The sequence below is a fragment of the Solea senegalensis genome, linkage group LG8, assembly GCF_019176455.1.
Source record: "Solea senegalensis isolate Sse05_10M linkage group LG8, IFAPA_SoseM_1, whole genome shotgun sequence".
Lineage (NCBI taxonomy): Eukaryota > Metazoa > Chordata > Actinopteri > Pleuronectiformes > Soleidae > Solea > Solea senegalensis.
In genome coordinates, this window is record NC_058028.1 from 13,520,022 (window position 1) to 13,541,392 (window position 21,371).

Consider the following 21,371-nt stretch of genomic DNA (forward strand, 5'->3'; position numbering starts at 1 on the left):
ACGGATAATAATAGACGGGCTTTTTTTTACACTATCACAGGCACGAGATATTTCTCACCGTCTGACAATTTCTGAAAGGAAATTTTAACAAACTTCAGAGTGATGAAAATGGAAACTATGTATTTCGGGCTATATGTGTGGGCGTCTATCTGGACTGGAAACATCTTTGTTACATAGTTATTATTCCTATAACATTATACAGTCCTGTCTGTTCAGCCTAAACATTTCCAAGTTGAATTTAACTATGCGCGATGTTCACTTATAAACACATACTGTCACATAATATGGTTTCACACACCATGTTGACAGTGACAGATATCCCGTGGCCTGTAAACATCAGAGGAATGACAAAGGCTACCTACGCAACACAGAAGGCTTTACGTCTATTGTGGAATCCCTTCAGGCATGTAAGGGATATCCTGCTGAAGTTTCTCATGCAGGACACGCCCTCGGGAGTCCCCACGTGCAGCTTCAGGGCTTTCACAGTACTTTTCAGCTTTGCTATGTGTGTGAGCGCTCTCTGAACCCGGTGTTATGTGGACACAGATAGCACGTATAGAATTCATGGAATGCATCAGTAAAACCCACAATTTGGTTTATGAATGTGTGTGTGTGTGTGTGTGTGTGTGTGTGTGAGTGTGTGTGTGTGTGTGTAGGCAATGAAGCATCAGTACAGCAGAGAGAGAGAGAGAGATAATGAATGAATGAATGAAGTGGTGAACACAAGTGTGATTCTGTCATGGACAGTGGGCAGCAGTGACGGAAATCGGCGCCTGTCATCGCAAACATCACCGAGCAGAAAGTAGTGATTCATTATTATTATAGCCTACATGCGGACACCAGTGGGAATGTGGCAGGTGGGAGGTTTGGATGGGGAGGAGGGGACATTTTTGCTCCACAGGCAAAGAAAGGAAGAATGAATGAACGTCTCAGACACAAGGATTTTTTTTTTTTGGTGATGTCAAACAATGTCACGAGGCTGCTGTGTAAGAGGCTGCAGCCGATGCGAGAGAGAGAGAGAGAGAGAGAGAGAGAGCAGAGCTGTGGGGATAACAGGTTGTTAGTCAGCGCTACAACAACGTCACAGACGTGGGTCCACGGAGGACGTTGAGTCCCATCCGGGAGGGCTGCCGTTAACGGCGCTGCTGCTTAAACGGAGTGACTAATAACACCGGCGTCGTAAAAGGAACTGTCGAAATGAATGAGCTGATAACAACGCAGCAGTCAGACACTCGCGACACAATAATCGCGTGTTATGTTGACTTCCCCTTCAACAGGTCAATTAAAAACCTAAAATATCACAAACATCCACGTTGTACGTTCAAACACCATGTGCTATCTGGTGCGTGTGTGTGTGTGTAGCGTTCTGTCTCCATGGATACGCCGTTGCCTCTGACGTAAGGACGTATAAATTTGGTCTTTTTTGTTATGCCGCCTAGCAACCGGTTACTGTAGCAACCGGTTACTGAGTGCGAGACAGCAGAAGCACACAATATGGCTTCCGGATTCCGTCTGTGCGGAGAGAACAGCAGAAACTCCGGCGGAGTCTGACTGCGGCGGTTGTTGTGGGTTCTTTTTTCTAGCGCAGTTTTAACCGTCAGGTAAACTTTGTTTCGCATTTTTGTTACGCTAGGCAGCTTCAGGTGGAGTAAAATGGACACGTTGTTGACGTTCACAGAAGTATCGTCGCGTTTTGTTTCGCTCCGGTCGTAGCATGTAAAAAACGCTCGTGTGCGCGCGCGTTCACCACTGTTGTTGTTGTTGTTTAAATTGTGTTGTAAATAAGTAGTTACCAACATGTAAGAAAAGATTATGTGCTTTCATTTTAATTCTGCTGATTTTTGTGATACTCTGAAGTAGTTTTTAAATCTTTATTTAAAAAAGCTAATACACACAACAGACTTTCAGACTACATATATTGAAAAGTTTAATTTAAAAAGGCACCTTTGAAATGTATTAAATTCTAAAAGAAATTTATTTGTATGTTGTTTGTAGGCAGTGTGTTGATCTGCAGCTGTGTTGGACTATGTTTAACTGTGGGAACATTAAAAGTATATGCATAAATCATATGCTTTTGTCAAGAGCAAAACATTAAAAGTCAGGGAAAAACAAAAGTAAAAGTGAGAAAGGTCACATTTCCTACAGTTCAAGGTCACCGCTGTTAAAGACTTGTTGACCTATCTGACCGACAGTCCAAAATCAGCTCATTTATAATGTTTTATGAAGATTAAAATGCTTAAAATAAATATAGTATAGTGCAACAGCTTTTTGTTAAGTGACATATATAAATCCCAATCTGTGATTGAGAGTGGGTGAGCTATGTTAAATTAGGCTGCAGTGGTGTCTCTAAATGTTGAGTGTTCTTTGAAAGTTTGTTTTGTTTACAGCTTGAGGTGGTCTAGACACCAACCTGGCACAAAAAAAAATAGACACTGTGTTGTCTAATGCCCCTGATGTGCTTTGTTTTGCTTCGCCTTGTCTCTTAGTGTATTTTCGGGAAGCCACTAACTTGCACTCTGCTCATGAGGCCAGCCCCTGTTTCCTTTTGGAGGGCGGGCTGTGTTTGCCTGGTTCTCTTGCCCAAAATATGTGTTACCAAGCAACGGTTAGGCCTGTCCCACCAGAGTAGTTTTGTTTACACCCCTTCTGGCTCCATAGACTAACAACATTGCATAACTTACAGGCTTTCCCCACGTCACAAGAGAGAAATTTGATCTGTCTGCTCCCTCCGGCCAATCAAATGTCCATGATTCTCATACTGTAGTGTTTCCCTCAGCAACTCAACAGTTTGACTCTGCCTCTTGTCAGCTGTATTCACTCAGCACTGTTCTTATTGTCAGTTGACAGACACACAGAGCTGCAGAGCTGAGGCTGTGGCTACCAATGTTCCATGAAAGCACTTTTAGAGCAGCCTTTACATAAAACTCCCTGAAGGTAATGGCTGTGTGATCAGTTCAGCGTGGGTTCAGGTCTCCACTTGTTGAGAGTTGAAGGCCTTCTTGTATCACTGTGTAAACATACCGTGTGTACAGAGTATTAACTACAATAGGCCAACTGAAATTGAAGGAGGTGGAGCTCTTGCTGTTTTATCTGAGAATGAGCAATGAACCCCGGTTTTACAGCTCGAGCAAGTTCAGCAGTTTTTTTTAATAGTTTTTCCATGTTTTGTTGTACATTCCCCCCGCTTTTGACGAGCCAAAACAACCTAAGCTATTTATTTACTGCGGGGGTTGCAGTTAAAACAAAATTCAAGGTGATCCAGTGGCACAATCAGCATGTAAAGTAACACAGTCTGCACGGTAAGGCCAGCTCGTCAACAGTCACTGCAGCTCAAACCACATCAGTAGTGAATAATAATCATGTAGCAGTGTGGGAGATTTGAGCTTTTAGCTCGCCATGTAAACGTGATTATCCATCACTGTCTCCGCTTTGTCACACATCCCAGGATCCTGCAGTAGGCCAACGCATTTACTTGTTGACTAAATGGGAAAGTTCCCATGACCCCATTAGTAAGTGTGACTGTTAAGAGCAGGTTACACTGTTTACACTTGTGACTTTCCAGTTTTTCTTGTTCCCTGCTTCAGCACACAGCTCCGCTGCGCCTCGCCGTTGCCCTGTTTATGTTAATGCACTTGTGTTTACAAGGCATAATCCCTCTGGCTCTCTAATTAAATAGCAAGCTCGTATGTTTATAGGGACCTACACGGCACACACGCACAGGGATAATTTACCATGATCTGTTCAGAAAACATTCTATTGTGCATGCGTCAAAGCCTTGATTTAGTGTTCTTTATGAGGCCTCTTACACTCGTTTACCCCTGTGTAATAATAGCCTGAATTTAATGCATTATTCGATTTTTGTGTCACCCTAAACCCACACGTGTGCAACCACAAATAGGACAATCGTATTTTAGTGCCCGTGTTGTAATGTGAAGTGAGCGAGATTGTCATTTTAGCTGCATAACTGGCAATAGCTCCGAATAGTCATCGTAGCATCCGAACTGCAGACGTCATCACTGTGGTGCAAAAGGCAGGGTGGATAGCTCCGCCGTATCATGTACTGCATGGGAGTCAGATGCCTAAAGTTAAATGCAGTCAGTGGGTTTTAGCATTGCACAGCTCTCTCTGTGACTCAGACACAAGCAGCGCGTCAGTCCTACTTTCAACAGGCTCGCTGCCAGTCAGAGAGGGAAAGTGTCTGAAAGAGGACAAGAGCAAGAGAAACGGTAGTTAAAAGTAGTGATGAGGCACTGACCTATGAAGGTGTTAGTCCTATTTTGTCCGCTATGTTTTTGTGTGGGCTGGAAAGACTGTTATATACGCTCTGTTTAACACAGTACAGCTCAAGAGCGTCACAAACACGAATGTGCACTTTTACATTCTGTACAGAAAAGTTCTGCATTTGAGGCAAATGGTGTCATACGTGTCATACCACTGTTTAGAAATCATAAGAGCTGTCTTTGAGATGAACTTCCCACCTGGTTGTGGTGGCATGTAACAATGTGGGTGGCAGTGAGACATTCACTCAGCAGCAGATCAGGCAGAGAGCAAATGTTGCACCCTGGTGTTTTGATGCTGTAACACAATAAGTTTTAACAGCCTCACAGTGCTTTTTTGTGAATGAAGTTGTAGTATTATGAGGACATGATCCTGGTTTGTTTTAACCCTATGATGCACACTGTTTCTGTGGAGAGGATGTTGACGCCTTGAGGAGAAAATCCTAATCTTTGCCTAATTCTTTGCAGGTGCTTTTTGTGTCTAACCCTAAACACAGGTATTCCATGTGCCTTAACCTGACCACATTTATAACCAGTGAATTGTTTAACTATTCTAATTTCCTAATTTCAAGTGCCGCAAGTGGTTAGAACGCTGCACAGCTTCACTGAGGTGCAGAAACCTGAGCTCACAATAAGCTGTGGTTTGCAGTAATGTGCATTACAATGACGACATGTGACTGTCATGGCCACCATAATCTCCAAAACTGCTGTACCGTTGATTTAACACCCAAGACTATTTCAATTACACATGTAATAGTATAACCTTTTATCTGATGATTTATTACACATTGTACGCATTGTGCACTGTATTTTACTGTTAGTTTAAATGCACAACATGCATTAAACTTACAAGACCACTGCAGCTCTTCTACTACAAGTAAAAGCACACGCTTTTCACTAATCTATAACCGCCATATTTTAAAAGCTGATACATTACATATGAAAAATGTATTGTTGTTATTCTCACATAAAGGTAGAGGAGTTAAAAAAACAATATTTTCCCACAGATGTAACTGAAGTAATAAAGTACAACAGCATGAAAATACCAATGAAATAAACTACAACACTAAACCTATGGTAAAGATACATCATGCTTATAGGAGTGATTTATTGCCATGTTGTACAAGGCGTGGGAAAAGTGTTCAGCGCAGTTTCCTGCTTCGATCATAGATTCATCCTCATACCTTTTCCTTTCATTTCCCCTTGTGTCGTCTTCTCAAATATTTTTGTAAATTTCTGCCGTAGCTCTGCTGCCACGTGCGCCACCGAGTCAATCTTCATCCTTCATACGTCTCGTCAGGTCACCAACCACCTTTGCTCGGTTCAATCTGTAATAAATGCATTTTAAATCGTTACTCTCTCCTGATTGAAACATACGAGGTTAAACCTTAATTTGATGGTATTTACACTTACATTTTGTGGAGACAAGAGCAAATGTTCAGCTTCCCCTGTATTAATACAAATACCTGAACCAACTATTTAACCTGAAACATCTACATTTAAAGAAAGGCACCAGGAAGAATCCAAACAAGTGGAGTACAACTACACGGACAAACATAGAACTATTCAAGTATAAGACTGTGCTGTAGGTTTATGAAGTGTCCTGTGTAATTTTGTATAGGCTATTTCCACCTGGACGAGGCACATGGATGCCAACCTTATTATTCCCCCCACTCATATTCTTGCTTGTTTCAACCCTTTTTCCTTTGCTCACACCCCCTCTCCCCACTTCTTCTCTCCTTACATAAGGGCTGCCCTCATTTTTTCAGGACCCAGTAAGAGGGGTAGGAATAAGGGGAGTGAGTGTGTGAGGAAGAGGGACTGGTAGTGGGTGAGCTCCAGTGAAGAGAAAGACAAAAAAAGTATGGGGGTTGAATAGAGGACTGTGTGCGTATTGCAGGAAGACACAAAGCTGCGTACAGTATGTCCCCATCTGTCCCCATCACCTTCTCTGCCCACACACTACTCTTTTTATTAGCTCATATGCTCCTTATGGTGTGCATCTCCCCAACACCTGTGCTCTGTGTTTGCCCCTGAAAATGTTGTTGGCTGCCTTTTGTATTATCTTCCCCTGACAGTTTGACTATATAGAATATAGAAAAATATGAATACAGGAAAATAATTTGACATTTTACTGCAGCAATAATACATCCAATAATATAACTCCGACAGAGGGGCAAACAAGTGAAAACAACTTATACTTCTACCTCTAACTTGAGTGACAGTTGAACGAATCTTCAGTTGTTACCCCTCACCAAGGAAGTGGTATTTCTAGTGCTATCAGGCTGGGGCATGATCCATGATCCATGATCCATGATCCATGATCCATGATCCATGATCAATGATCAATAAAAAAACTGCTACATATGAGATCCACTGCCTATGCTTCTACATGACTGGCCTTTTGGATGAGATGGTGTGTATAGCAGGAAACCACTTTATGTGGTACAGACCTAAATAGAGTAGCAGGGTGGTACGTGGTGTGGTCTTTGGCTGCTGGAGGTGCAACATGCAGTCTTCTGCAAAACAATTGTAATAATGACTGGTCATTTGAATTACTGTTACAAGTGACTGCTGCCTGTCTGTCTGTCGTTTCAATCCCTGTCTAACCATTCTCTGACCTCTGGCATCAACAAAGCATTCGCGCCCACAGAACTGCGGCTTTTTAGATAATTCTCTGTAAAAGGTAGAAATGGTTGTGTGTGAAAATCCCAAAAGTTCCAAAGAGATGTTACTTAATTGAAATAGTGAAACACCCGCTCAACATTCTGCCATTTGAAAAATATACAATAATAACTGAATCACAAATAATTTTGTACCATAACGACCAATGCCACACTTTTTATGACAAATACTCTGCCATCAGTCTTCATGACTTGTAAATAAACACACCCGGCCTCATCCCACCACATGCCAACACACACTCACATCTTTAAATACCCCAGCTCTGACGACAGAGATAGTATTGCTCATGAAATTTATGCGTGAGTGAGCCCAGGCTACATTCGCAGCAACTTACGCAATCCTCCCTAGTCTCCCTCCTGTCTATGCAATAGTTTAAATCTCACAGTGCTCAAATCATCACATCCCTCCCCAGAACCCACCTCCACAGTATACACTACAATCCGGTACTATTTCTGTCCCAGCCCCCGCTGCTGTGGCACAAAAATACCAGCACCTCCAAGAACAGACGCCAAGCCTGTCAGAGCATCCTCACATCCCACAGGACGGGGCAGGTGGAAGGATGAGCACAGCTTATGGTGAGGGAAAAGAATCAACAGGGTTAGAATCAGAAAAAAATAAAGATTGAATGAAGTACAGAGGGAGACAGTTTACTGATTTTACAGTTATTTTTCAGCTTTCACGCTGGTATAGAATCACGCTGACGTCTCCCACAGATATCGCCATCCTGCAGATACATGCAAGCCAGATCAGGGTGTACCTTTCAAAACCACACTGTGGCAAATTGAACTGGACTACTTGGTCAAACCAAGTAGGCAGGAATGTCAAGAAGAGTTGGTCGACGGTATCCATGAGTGCAAAACATTTGATGAACATAAAGAGAATAAACTACCGAAGATGTCAGTATAAAGCGTGGTCATTGTTGAGTCAGTGTAACTGCAGTCATTCTCTGCAGAGCAGAAATATAAGATGTTATACAAGCAGATAAGGGGTCTTAAACAGGTGGTGTATCCTACAAAGTCAAAGGGCCCGAGCATGGTGCCTTGCGGTGCTTCTGTCACAGATAAAGGCACCACACATGCTGCATGTGCCACAGTGTGTGTCACATTGTGCGGACCCTGGTATATTCGCGTGTCTGGTTACTGTAATATCCCACTTCACCATCGGGTGGTGGTACAAGTCTGGATGCAGGGAATAGGACGCAATCCTACCAAAGAAGAAGAGAATAATGATACAGCTCCTCAAACCCGTCTGGTTCTCGGATGACTATCCTTAACTATGCTTCTTCTGTTTTCAAAATGTTTTTTCTGCTTGGTGTGCGGGGCTTATACTCCACCTAAAACGCTGTCAACGTGCAACCAACACTTCCTTCTGAATCATCTAGTTAACAGTGTCTTTTTGACATACGTATCTCAAAATTTTGTTCTAAAACAAGAGCTCTTCTAATTTGTACTCGTACAATTAGAAAAACGTTTCAAATCTTGCTCTTTGTGGATAATGGTTGACAAAAAATAAATTGAAGCAGTTTAACCTTGGATAAGATAGCACTATTAAGTGTAGGATGACCTTAAAGCTGCAGCTGCATTTTTGGTTTAAAAACAACTTCTTGCTGAATCATTTTCATTTCATCTTTAGAGTACTGGTTGGTTTCTTAGTTGCTGGGCAAATAATGAAACAGCCATGCACAGCTGGGGCCAACAGGGGCCCCATAATAAAATGTTGACCCCTCCGGAGATTGATATGACCAGGGATGGTCATATCAATCTCCGTAGAGTCTCAACTCCAGTCAAACAAAGCCTCACACTGAGTACAGCCATACACTGAGAGGAACCATAAGATCCCTCTTTGAAGGTCCTTCCTGTCTTGCTCACCTCTCTCCATCACAATGAAGATGGACGGTTGCCAGGGGCAACCTGTGAGTACTCCTCTAATGATGAACAGGATGTGGTGTGTGAGCAAAGGTGCTATTAATAGAAGAATGTGTAGAAAGGACATTTGATTGCTTTCGCTCTGTGAGTGAGTGAGTGAGTGTGTGACAGAGAGCAGGAGGCTGCAGATTGTGAGACTCAAGACAGTTACTGGAGAGAACAGTGGTGGTGGGGGGTGAAATAAGGAGAGATAGATGGAGTGAGGAAATGTCGTGGTGGAGGGGGCGAGTTGTGTGTTGACGCTGTACGTGTCGTCAGTGCGATAAGAATAGAGATGGTGCGTGTAACGCTGCTGAGACATCACCCTCACACCCTCAGTGGGGCAGGCAGTGCTCACTGTCTGTCTCTGTGTGTGTGTTTCAATGAGTGCAAGCATGTGCACACTTATAACCCAGGATAGGCTTATGTGTGTCTCGATGAGTAAACTGTTGGAGATGCAGTCCTTTTTTTTTCCACTTGTACAAGGCTGCTTACGCCTGTCACTTCATTCATGTGTCATTTTATTTTGTTTCATGTTGTACAACTTACAAGTGCAATGGTTGTGTCTTCAAAACCATTTAATGACAAAAAAAAACACAAGAGAAGAAAAGACACCGTTAAACTCCTAATACCGGTTAGTATATGTGATTGTGAATTGTGTTACTCAACAGTTTAAGATAATAGTATTACATACAATACAATAGATAACTTGTAATTAAATGATGGTGCTGCATATTCTATTCACAAAGACTATGTGTGACCAGGAAGTCATCTGTGTTAATTATGTCTTTTGTGGTCATTTTGCATAACTATTTTTTTATTCTCATGTCTCTTTGGAGCATCTCTACCTTGTGTTGTTTGACTGAAACTCCAATAGTTTGAGCCTCATTTTGAAGTGGTCCACAGACATCTGGACCTCTGCCTCGGCTTCTTTCTGGTTAGCACTTTTAGTAATTCACCAAGGACCCTCAATACATATCAAAGCCATAGCTAGAATATCTACAGTTGTGGCCACAGCTGTAGATCTCTTATGTCAGAACACTTTTAAATGACAAGCAATATATTTTGGTTCTATTTTGGAATGGATAATGTGTCAGTGAGGAGAGCCTCTTCATGAAGCATCTTCACAGTGTCAGAAACTGAAGGAGCCACTGTAGAGAGACATGAGAGAGCACAAATGAAAAGTCACACACTTCTTCAAGTCCATCTCTACATGAACACATGGTGGAGAATATGTGGATTCTTACAGCATTGATGCCTCTGCCTTTCACCGCCTCACTGGTCTCAGAATCATACAGAGCTGGGAACAGCGAAAAAAAGCTTGACTACAGTGTCCAGGGCTTCCATAAGTGTATGATGCACACATCACCATAATTATACAGTATCAACAGAAACATCAAGGGATGTGTGTGTGTGTGTGTTACCAAAAAGTTTGCGCAGCCTGGTGAAACATGACACAAAGCTGTTGAAGGGCATGTGAAGCTCTCCAGACGCAAAGCGCTCCGTCAGCAGCTGCACCACCTTTCCATCACATTGCATTCCTGAAAAACAGAAGTGAAAAAATGGTGTAAAAAGTGGAACTGTGAGTGTGTAGTTTTGTTTTTTTTTTACCTGCTCAGGTGTTTTTCTGGAATAAACTCTGACCTTGTCGGAACCAGTCGTTCTAATGGGGGACAGAGACTGGTCCTCATGAGGCAGGACCTCATTTGTGAGGCTCTGGTTAGAGTACAGATTAAGTTGTGAATTTTGGTTATGGTGAAGGCATGGGTATATGGGTTATTGGTTAGGGATTTAGTTGAATTGGTTAAGGGTCTATGAGTGTAGGGACACACACACAAGTGTGTCTTAATCGATGGGCTTTGGTGTGTCTGCAAAGGTAAACTGTACTGTACTCTACAGGTGTATGTATAAACTGTCATTACTCACCTGAATTAATTTTAATGAATCACTTAAATCACTTATCTAAACAGCATTTATATAACATGTGTACCATACCAGCAGCTTCCAGCGCGGCGCTGAGCTCATAGGGGCTCATTGTACCAGAGGAGTCCTCGTCAAACTGAAAGAAAAGTGACTGAAAGGGAAAGCAGCATTAGAATAGGTAATACAGTCACAATCACTAACACACACGCTGAGAGCTGTAAATTGTAGATTGTACCTGCAGATTGCGTACACTGGACAGCAGGGATTCTGCTTGTGTGTGGCTGAGACGAGATTGTCCTTTAGTCTGGGGCAGAGGGCAGAGTTAAGGACATCTCAATAGGACAGAGGACAGAGAGAGAAGACCTTTACGAGGGAGAAGAGCTGCTGTGATGAGCGCAACGACTCAATCTGACACCAGGGGAACGAACAAACCAGCAAAGGTGTGAAAATAGCAGCAGTCAATTTTGCTTTCCAAAGCAGCTGTCAGCTCATGACAAACATCATACCAAGACTAAGTCATAATCAGTTAATGTCAAAAAAAAATATTGCACCAAACTACAGGGAGACAAATGCATTTAAGAATATAGTGAGAATTGAAGGATACATTCTCTGCAAAGATAAGCTGTCTGCACGTCTCCAGGGGCAGATGGTAATCCTTCTCAAGAACTGTGTTCAGGGAGGAAAGACACAGATTAATGTGAAGAATAAGCACATACAGTTAAGTGTTAAACTGAGGGAAGGTGAAGCAAAGTCCCTTTCGTTTCTTAACCAAGCTCAATATACAGCATCAGACTTAGGTTGAGGTTATGTCAGCCTCTCAAGCCAACATATCAATACTTTGATCCCATCTAGTGGCCATTACAAGTACTACAGAGTCACACTTAAACATGGTGCATGAAAGGCTGGCCATTGTCACAGATGATAACAAACATGATAATGAGGTCATTCTTACCTGAGTTCAACAGCTTCATCAGCTCCTTGGCGTTCAGCTTTTCATCCTGAGGAGAAGACAGAAGAAATCACTTTGGTTTTTCATCATTTTTATTAACTATAGCAGTGTAGTAGGATGGGACGGATGAGGATTTCTTACAGGGCCAGCATCTTCTTCAAAAGTCCTCTTGACTCTCCTTTGGTCCTCTGGGGAGACAGGGGTTGCCATGACCTGTTCAGCACAAGCATGGCAACAAATATACTTAAAATGTAACATACTGTTTATTATTTGCAGGCATCAGTTTTAGGCCAAATTAAGCTCACCGGGAGGTAGCCAGAGGAGCATGTAAAGTCCTGAGTCCTGCAGGACAAAGATCACAATGTTAATGATGCTCTTACAGTTTTAAACCTGACACACTAATACTGCTGATACCGCTGCATTCAAGGTCCAGTGTGTAACAATCCAGGGGTTTTACTGGTAGAAATTGCATACTTGAATAAGTGTACATCCATCCATCTTCTACCGCTTTATCCTCCACATGAGGGTCCATCACAGGGCCACATAATAATGGAGACAAACAACCATCCACACACGTGCAAACTCTATGCAGAAAGACCCTTGTTTTCCGACCCGGGTCTTCTTGCTGCAACCGTGTGGCTGAATAAATGTACAATCACTTTAATAGCAGTTTTAGACAAAGCCTTTAGTATGTACTTGAGGCAAGGGTCTTGCTTTCGGAAGGCCACCATGTTACAGCACCATGTTTCTACAGCAGATCTGCCAGACAGTGTGTTTTGTGTTCTCTAGTCGAAGCTCACTACGCAAATGAAGACTGACATCCTTTCAGGTATGTTAAGGCCACCACGTTTCCCTGGCAAGCATGTTTTAATCTATAGTCTCACCATTTTACATCACTAAGTGATGTAAAATTTAATTTAAATGAAATTAGGAAAATAAGTTCCGATCATTTAGGTTAACATATTAGCAATTATACAATAATACAGCAATTTTGGTCCTGCTGTCAAGAGGCTAAATGTCCTGTCTCTCACCCGAGGGTGTTTCCAGTCTTGGAGAAAATGCGGATGAAGAATTCGCCTGGCTGGTTGGGTCGATAAGTCGATGCCACAATGATGTAGTTACCCGGGTCCAGATGCAGTTTTCTCCAAACACCTCTGTGAAAAAAAACAAAACATCTGAACAATGTTTAGACATAAACTCTAAACCTATTTAGGTCCATACACTATGTTTTATTCTGTATTTATATAGACACAGTATACTGTAACTACAGTGTATGGACAATGCAATTCATGTGTGAAATGCAGCTACCTTCACTCGAAGATGTGCAATCATCTCTTCTTGGAGAAACATTTTAATTCAAATATATTTGATATATTACATGAAATATATTCTCTCACCAAATAAACTAGCAACATGTCTTTAAATATGCAACATAAACAATAGGTACAATATTAATTCAAAACAGTCTCTAACACAACATGTGACAGCGCCACATTTCTTCTGCAACCACGTAATAAGATATTAAGAACTTGTGAGAATTATAACTATCATGTCACTTTTAATTATGGGAGTCATCTGCACCTCTGAGCTTTATATTTCCCAGAACGACCCACGGGGCGATTTTTCATGAAGAAGTTGCGAGTGAGACAAACATCCTGGAGCTGTACAAGGAAAACAGGTCAAAAACAAATAATAGTGCTCATGATTTATTGTATTATTTCAGTATATGAATCTTGTAACCAATAAAATACTGTTGTCAACAAGCGGAAATACAATGGAAGAAAACTCTCTGGGGCACATGGTCTAGACCAACGGGTCGTTTTACGACAATAAGACACTTTTTCTCATTGAGTAGCTAAAGAGAAGAAATTAGCACACGCACCTTATTTATGGTATTAGGGTAAAAAGATATTTTGAAAGAAAGTAAAAAAAAAAGAAGCATGAATTCTGGGATTAAAGTCAGAATTGAAATTCTTAAAAATCTGAATTCTGAGGAAATAGTCAGAATTCTGAGATTAAAGTCAGAATTAAGATTAAATTCTGAAGAAAAACCCCACACGCACATGTAAGAACATGCAAACTCCGATTTATTTCTGTTATTCATCAAAATGCCAAGTATTTAATCCATTGTTCATTATACCATATTCCATTCATACGGCAAAAAATACTAATATAATCAGGGGCCACAAAAAGATCTTTTGAGATAATTTAGTCAAATTTTCAGGATGGAAATAAAATATTACTCACTTTAGCCGGAACCTGCAAAACAGAAGAAACACAGAAACATTTGAGTTTATCCAATGCTGCAGGTGCTGCTGAGATCCAAAAAGGTGAAAGGTAAATAGTCAGTTCCTTACCTTGTAGATGTGGAATGCGATGTAGCGAAAGTTGACTTTATTACTTTGCCTGCAATCTTTCTGCAGCAGCTCCACCAGCACGGTGCACTGTTTGGCTCTCTTCTTCTGTTTCTCTGTCATCGCAGTCGTCTCCACCTCACCATCTTCATCATTCTCACCCTCATCATCGTCCTCATCGTCTTCCTCCTCTTTCAGGTCCTCCTCTTTGAGAACCAACTGGAACTGAGGATTTTTCCAAAATGTCCCTGAGGGTGGAAGCAGTCGTTTTTGATGACACGTACAGACCCAGGTGTCGCTCGATTAATAATTATAATAATAATTATAAAGCTAGAAACGTACTGTTGTATTTGCGGCTACCGCCGGCAGAGCTCCCCGTTACCCATAATCCTTCATGTTCACTGATGGTCCAGGTCGTCTGGGGTACAGGAGCAGAAGGAGAGACGGGTGTCTTTGTCTCATCCAGAGAGTCTGGTCTCACACTGCAGAGCTCCACGATGTCAAATAGCCGGCAGAAGTCCTCAGCATTGATCCTAATAAGCATAATGAAAAAGTTTATATGTGAAAGTTTGTACCTTGGTGTATTTCAGTATCTGCCACACACCAGAACTCTCCATCTTCTCTCTTTTTCAGCTCAATCCGCTCTTTCTCGGCTTTCTCGATGCTGTCCCACTCTTTACCCCTGCAATCAAAAAAACAGAGGAAACTCAACATCTGTGGAGGCTGTGAGTCAGTGTGTTCTCAACATGAAGGCAGGTCCTCACTTGTCACTCCAAGGTCCGCTGTATTCGACAAAACCCCAGGGATTCCTCAGCTTCAGCAACAAAATGTCATCTGACGCATTTGTCACCTGAAATGTCAGGAGACATTACCATTTAATAAAGTGAGCATTAGGCTCAGAGGCACTGTTCTCTTCTATTGTTACAATAGAATAAGGCTGTAATAAGGAAAACTAAATCTTTTTTCTTGTGTGACCATGTCCATTTACAAGACAGGAAGTGTACACCATAACGTATGACTGATAGATGTAATTGTAGAATACAGGCTTGTCATATGTCATCTTTTTTTTATAAAACATCATGGTGGGGGGGCTCACTGGCAGGCTTATACCCGCAGTCTACATCCGGTGAGTCAGACCAAGATGATACCAACCTTGTCTGTGTCGGTGATGGCGTAAGCGTGGCCCTTTATCAGCCCGTCTCCTGTCACTTTACCGATGTCCTGGTAGGCGTAGACCTGTGAAGACAGGAAGATGGAAAGTGTGGCCGATCGATACAATCCTCCACCTGCCCGGTGTGATCCCACAGTGGTGTTTGTGTACCTGGATGAAGCAGCTGAGCAGGCTGCCTCTGGACAGAGCCACCGTCAGACTTCTCCAGAGGACGCGGGGGGTTCGCGACGCGATGTCCACTGAGTACGCGATGCCTCCTGTGAAGTCCTCCATCCCCTCTGAGATGTTGCCCCCTTTCAGGCTTCCGTAGGATCCGATCAACCTGCACACAAGAGGTGAGAGAGTCATCTCGGCTGTGTGCACACATAAACACACGGGGAAAAAGAGTGGGTGATCTCAGACATTTACAACCCAGAAACATATGCTGAAAGTGGCAACTGACTTGGCGTAGGCCTTCTCCACTAGGGCGCTCCAAAACTCATTTCGAGTGCGAGAGTAGCTGAAGAGCAGACGGCCTTCGCGTACTGGCAGCCTGTCATCCACAACCACCTCCACCCACTCACCATACTGCCAGAACTAGAGAGAGAGAGGAGAGAGACACAGTGAGAGAGAGACGGGTGTAATTAATCTATCCATCCATCTATCTATCACAAGGTCACATCAGCAAAATAAAGTCTATAAAACATAGGTAGGTCAGCCGGAATAAGTGAGTTTTGAGTTGAGATTTAAAGGTGGGCCGGGACGTTATTGTTCAAATATGTTGTGGGAGTGCATTCCAGAGTTGGGGAGGGGCAGGACAGCTGAATGACACAAGTCCCATAGTGGACAGATGGGTAGGTGGTATGGAGAGGAGGGAGTAGGGAGGCTGAGGAGGAACGGATAACAGCTAAAAAAGCATAGAAACAAAAGCAGTGCATCTTACGCTCTTTTTGCAAGGTCTGCAAGCCACATCTTAGTGGCAACTTCTTTGCAGTGATAAGGCAATATGACAAAGCAGCACTGGGAGTTGTTTAATTTTTTCAGCTGATATTACTAATATAATAGTGAGAGGTTTCGGTTCCAACTGGGTTCCAAGTATTTCAGAAATAAGTTTGACGTTGATGTTTGGGGCACAGAGCAAAGGTGTGGATTAAAGTGTCGTCTTCCAGCAGACATCTATCACAAGAAAAGAAGGATTTTTAATACGATGCGGAAATGGACGGGGAGCCAGTAAAGTTGTTTCAGGACAGGGGTAGCGTGTTGTTGTCTTGTCTTAAGAAATGTATGACTTAAACCACTCCGACACTTGGTCATAACTAGGGGTGTGTACTGCACTGCTACCTGTTTGTATAACAAGGGCCAAGAGCAGGCCTGCACTGGTCCATAATACCTGCAGCTGTGTGTGTGTGTGTTTTCCCAGAGGAATCACTACTTGCATGTCCAGACTGCTCACCCATCACCCTGACAAGGTAAAATGAGTTTCCAGTGCTGCCGACCTGCTTGTTAAGTCATGTCACATTTCCCCTAACAGTCGTAAAAAAAAAGCCCACAGCTCTGAGGCAAAGTAATCACAGAGCAAAAAAACCCAGCAGAAATCACCTGACTTATCGGCTTGTTTTTTTTACAAAACTGATTCGTCCAATAAAATCAAATTTTATTGACCTGAGAAGGTGCATGATGAACTCTCCAGATAATAATCACCAGCTCTAATGAGGTAATAAAAATGAGGTTCGACTCCTCTGACATGTGAGACCACCATCACCACTGATGACTGCAGGGTGAGTTCATAGCTTGATCAGACTGCCTTCATCTATGTCCCAGAGCTGTGGCGCGGCAGATAAATAAGACATTTCACCTACGCTACATCTAAAAAGGAAGATATTAGTGTCTTGTTTGTTGGTGTCAAACAAGCTTATGTGAATATTTGAGAAACTGCTGATCCATTGGGATGTTCAGTCAGAAGAGAATAGCCTAATTTCAATCCAATGACTGAAACTGTAACTTCAGAAGCAAAAGACCATCGCTGCATGCACAGGCTACAGCAGCAGATCACACCATGAACTTGATTAGGCGTCATCTGTATCTAATAAAGAGGCCAGTGAGTGTTTGTTCACCCAGTGTTTGGCCTTGGTGAAGGTCGAATGATTGCCTAACCCTTCTACTATTGTACTCTTAAATATAAAAGACTCTTGTGCTGTTTTGTAACACAAGGCTCGGCTCCTTCTCCCTAAACGATAACAAGGTCAGGGGTCTGCAACCTGCGGTTCTAGAGCCACATGTGGCTCTTCAGCCCCTCTGCAGTGGCTCCTTGTAGCTTTTGCGTGTCACATCAAGTGTCTACGTTAAACGTGATATTTAAAAACCTTGACAAGCTTGTGTTGGAAATATGGGAAGCCCAACACTTCAGTGAAGTAATGTGTACATGATGAAGACCTCTCCATCTGTGAATCCACATACCTATGCCACACAGTTTGTCTCAAGCATGAACTACATAACATACAAATGTTGCTTTATTTATTTCAAATTCCACAAACAATGGAAGGACTATAGGTCAACATAATTCTACGTTTTATTTCTCTTTTTATAGTCCTGAAATCATAAATGCAACAAACTACAAAGTTCTTTCATATACTGTATATGCTTTACCATACATAGGTTTTGCGGCTCCAGATTACATTTATTTGAGAGAACAGAGGACAAAAATGTCTCTTTTCATACTACAGGTTGCAGAACCCTACCCTTTGTAAATGATGTGTTTATTAAAAATTAAAAAAGATTAATAATGACATCAGTGTGGAATAAGGCATATAAAGACTGAGATGTGAAGGGTTAAATAGCAATGTTTCTCATGACAAAAAAAAGAAGAGATTCTCTGTCATGATCTCGTCAACATATGCACTTACTCTGAAATGGTAGATCCCAGCATAAGGCTTGGACATGTTTTGCCCAGGTGGCACCACCTTTGCAAAGAGCTTGGGGTGCATGGTGAGACAGGACAAAGCCGCCAGCAGCCAACAGTTTCCTGATGAACAGAAGGAGCATAGAGTTCACACACACACACACACACACACACACACACACACACACACACACACACACACACACACAGACAGACAGACAGACAGACAGATTTGTTCAGCTATTCTTCTTAGGACTCTGCACTGATCTCCATTCAATTGCACAGCCTTATCAAAGCTTTATCCCTCACTTTAATAACCCTAATCGTAACCTAACCACAATTCAAATGTTGACCATAAACTTAACCAGTTCCTCGGAAATGAGCTTCTGCCTAATTAGGACCAGGTTTTGGTCTCCATGAGGCCTACTGGTCCTGACAAGCTCAGTGTTCATGCCATAAAATGTCCTAAAGGTCCTGTGTCTGTGTGTGTTTTTAAACATCTGGAGACATTGCTGTAACTTGTGTAAATCATCATGGAAAAAACATCCCACAGCTGGAAGGAAAACATAAAACTCTGTAATGAAAGAAAAAGAAGAAAGAAGAGGGGTGAAGACGGAGGTATTGATCATGGAACTGGTGACATGGCCCATCATTATTCCAGCAGGAGAAATGTTATGTTTTCTTTAAACCAAATAGAAAACAGACAGCACACATTGTAACACAACTGTGTTTTAAACAAAGCTGGACCTGGTAACCGCCTCCTGCAGATTTGGGGTTTGTGAAAACCCCAAATGTTTCCCAAAGACTGTGAAGTTTAGTCGCATCATATTCTGTATTTTATTACAATAAAAAAGTGGGAATGTACTGACTTACGTCAATGTTTTAGCATTTGGTTATGTGTTCTTTTTTCCCCTCAGTGTGTTGTGCAATGCCAGTTTCAGACAAAAACATTCTTTGGGCAGAGACGATGATCAGAGAAAGATTTTTCCTGTTGAAGTCAACTTTTCTGATGGACTCACCCAGTTGGCCCTGGCAGATGTCAGTGGTCCCAGTTGTGCCCTCCACAAACACGGCATTGGCGCTGATTTCCTGCAGAAATGGAGGATGATTGAGGACAAAATGAGCATGGGATGATGAAGGAGTGATATTAGATAAGGAACTGATACAGGAGTGTCCAGTAACTGTGCTGTAGGCTTCTTTTCAATAGGAGAATTAATGAAAATCAGGATTTATGTGACAAGAAGATGTTTTGGATGCATGTGTTTTAATGGGAACCCCTGCTGCACCACAAAGTTCACTAAAGTTAAACAAGTTAATTTGCAATGATTTTGATCATTCTCAATAATAATTTACATCATTTCAAAATTAAAGTAAAGTGTTCACTGTTGGTACGACTAACATAATATTTAACTTTGAAAAAAAAGCTGATAGTCTTGCAATAATGTTTACTACTTATTGTATTGACTGATTTTATTTTTAATTTTCTTTATTATATATTCCTTTAGCTTCCTCTTTCAACTCACTACAAACCTGCTGACTGAAAATGTCCTGCAGCAAAAGTGAAGGAGACAAAGGCAGCTATTCCCAAAGTGACTGAACATGTAACACAAGGGCAACTCTCTCAAACTTTAAAAAAGACTTTGTGTTCCCAAAGATGATTACACAACCCTGTCACAACATTAAAATATGTCATGTGTATATGTATGTATACATATATGTATACACACACACATATGTACATACATACATATATGTGTACACACACACACACACACACACACACACACACACGTTATTGTTAATTATTTGGCAAACAATAAACTAAATTCACCTTTTTTTACATCCAAATTTCAGAAATGAATCAAACATAACATTGATAACAGAACAAGTCTGTTCAGGAATGCAAGAAAATTACTATAATTTGACGTCTTAATCCTTAAATGATTCTACTGGTGTATTAACCATTACAGAAACATGATTGTGATAATTACCAATGTTATTAATGTAAGGCAGCTTGGCTTTGGATGGTGGTCTAATACATGTGTTAAGCTCTGTATGTGACTGTAAATAAATATACACACATGCCACAATAGTTGAAACAGCTGTACAGGCTGAATAATAAATGAAGCAAGGTCTAGCATTGTACTTAAGTGCAAACACATTATACAGAAACAAATGACAACCACATTTGACATGATCTCATTATAGTTTTTGTTTAGTTATGTTCAGACACAAGAATGAAAATGTGTTTTATTTTGTCTGTCCCCCTTAGCTCTGCTTGTAAAATAGTCTGATGGAGATACATGATATTGTCGATATATCGGTACAGTTCTCGGGCCGATAACTCATACCGATATACTGTATAAGCCTTTCCTTTTGCCCAACTGCAGAGGCCATTTATTCTCTTCCGTAGTGAAATGAACATCATATTTTTCACACATATGTCACAGCAGCTGGGGATCTAAAATATCTGTATTGTGCAAAATAAATAAGCAAAAAAAAAATTGAATAGCTGTAGGGGGCGCTAGCATAGAAGTCAAGGAGGTAGCCACCTTTCCAAACTACTATTTTTGTCACTAGTCATGATATGTGATAATAAAACTCTTTAAAGCCAATATCTGCCTATACCAATAATATCGTGCATCCCTAGATGCATTTGAAAGTGAACACATAGGCACAGTTTAACTGAAACAATAAGGGATTAAATGACAACTATATTCACGGATAAAGCAGATACTTGGTTTGAGTGTGTGTAATATTTATGTTAAAACCACTGACACTGAGCATCACCCTCATGTCACAAAAGGACGCACCTTGGGTCGCTGCCACTTCATGTCCTTGTCGGGATCTTTCGGGTCTTGTCCAGGCAAACCGATGGACTTCTGTTCAGCCGGGAAGGTTGGATCAGAAAACAGCTCCCCGGACTTCAGACACTCCTCCAGGAGAGTCCTGAAGTCCTGGTCCTTGAACTTGATCGGGTTCTCGATGGAGCCCAAAGGTGGTGGCACTTTGTCCGTCGCCATGCTGAGAGAAGGTGCAGCAAAAACCCAAATGCACAAAGTTGTGAGAAGGTCGGGCTTATGTGCAGTTATAACGCGCGCACACCCACCACTGACTGCGCCACATCCAGACACACTCTGTTATACACACACCGCAAAGGTATGCGGAGCGCCGGGGGCCGAGGGGAGCTGGAGTCCGGGTAATGACACGGTGCCAGCAGCGTCTTTGAA

The 21,371-nt window shown here is 41.9% G+C and overlaps 1 protein-coding gene across 1 annotated transcript; it reads right to left on the minus strand.

Moving 5' to 3' along the window:
- Positions 1-9,370: 9,370 nt before the first annotated feature.
- Positions 9,371-21,371, minus strand: capn12 (calpain 12). Its single transcript, XM_044033077.1, has 23 exons — positions 21,251-21,371; positions 20,955-21,165; positions 19,161-19,230; positions 18,146-18,264; positions 15,706-15,839; positions 15,414-15,585; positions 15,245-15,328; positions 14,857-14,942; positions 14,697-14,774; positions 14,435-14,625; positions 14,096-14,340; positions 13,986-13,997; positions 13,320-13,399; positions 12,770-12,892; positions 12,044-12,080; positions 11,880-11,951; positions 11,742-11,787; positions 11,394-11,455; positions 11,025-11,093; positions 10,862-10,940; positions 10,291-10,407; positions 10,114-10,166; positions 9,371-10,017 (listed from the first exon to the last, which is right to left on the minus strand). Exons 1-23 carry the CDS (start codon positions 21,265-21,267, stop codon positions 9,991-9,993), a joined length of 2,184 nt encoding a protein of 727 aa, XP_043889012.1. The 5' UTR covers positions 21,268-21,371; the 3' UTR covers positions 9,371-9,990.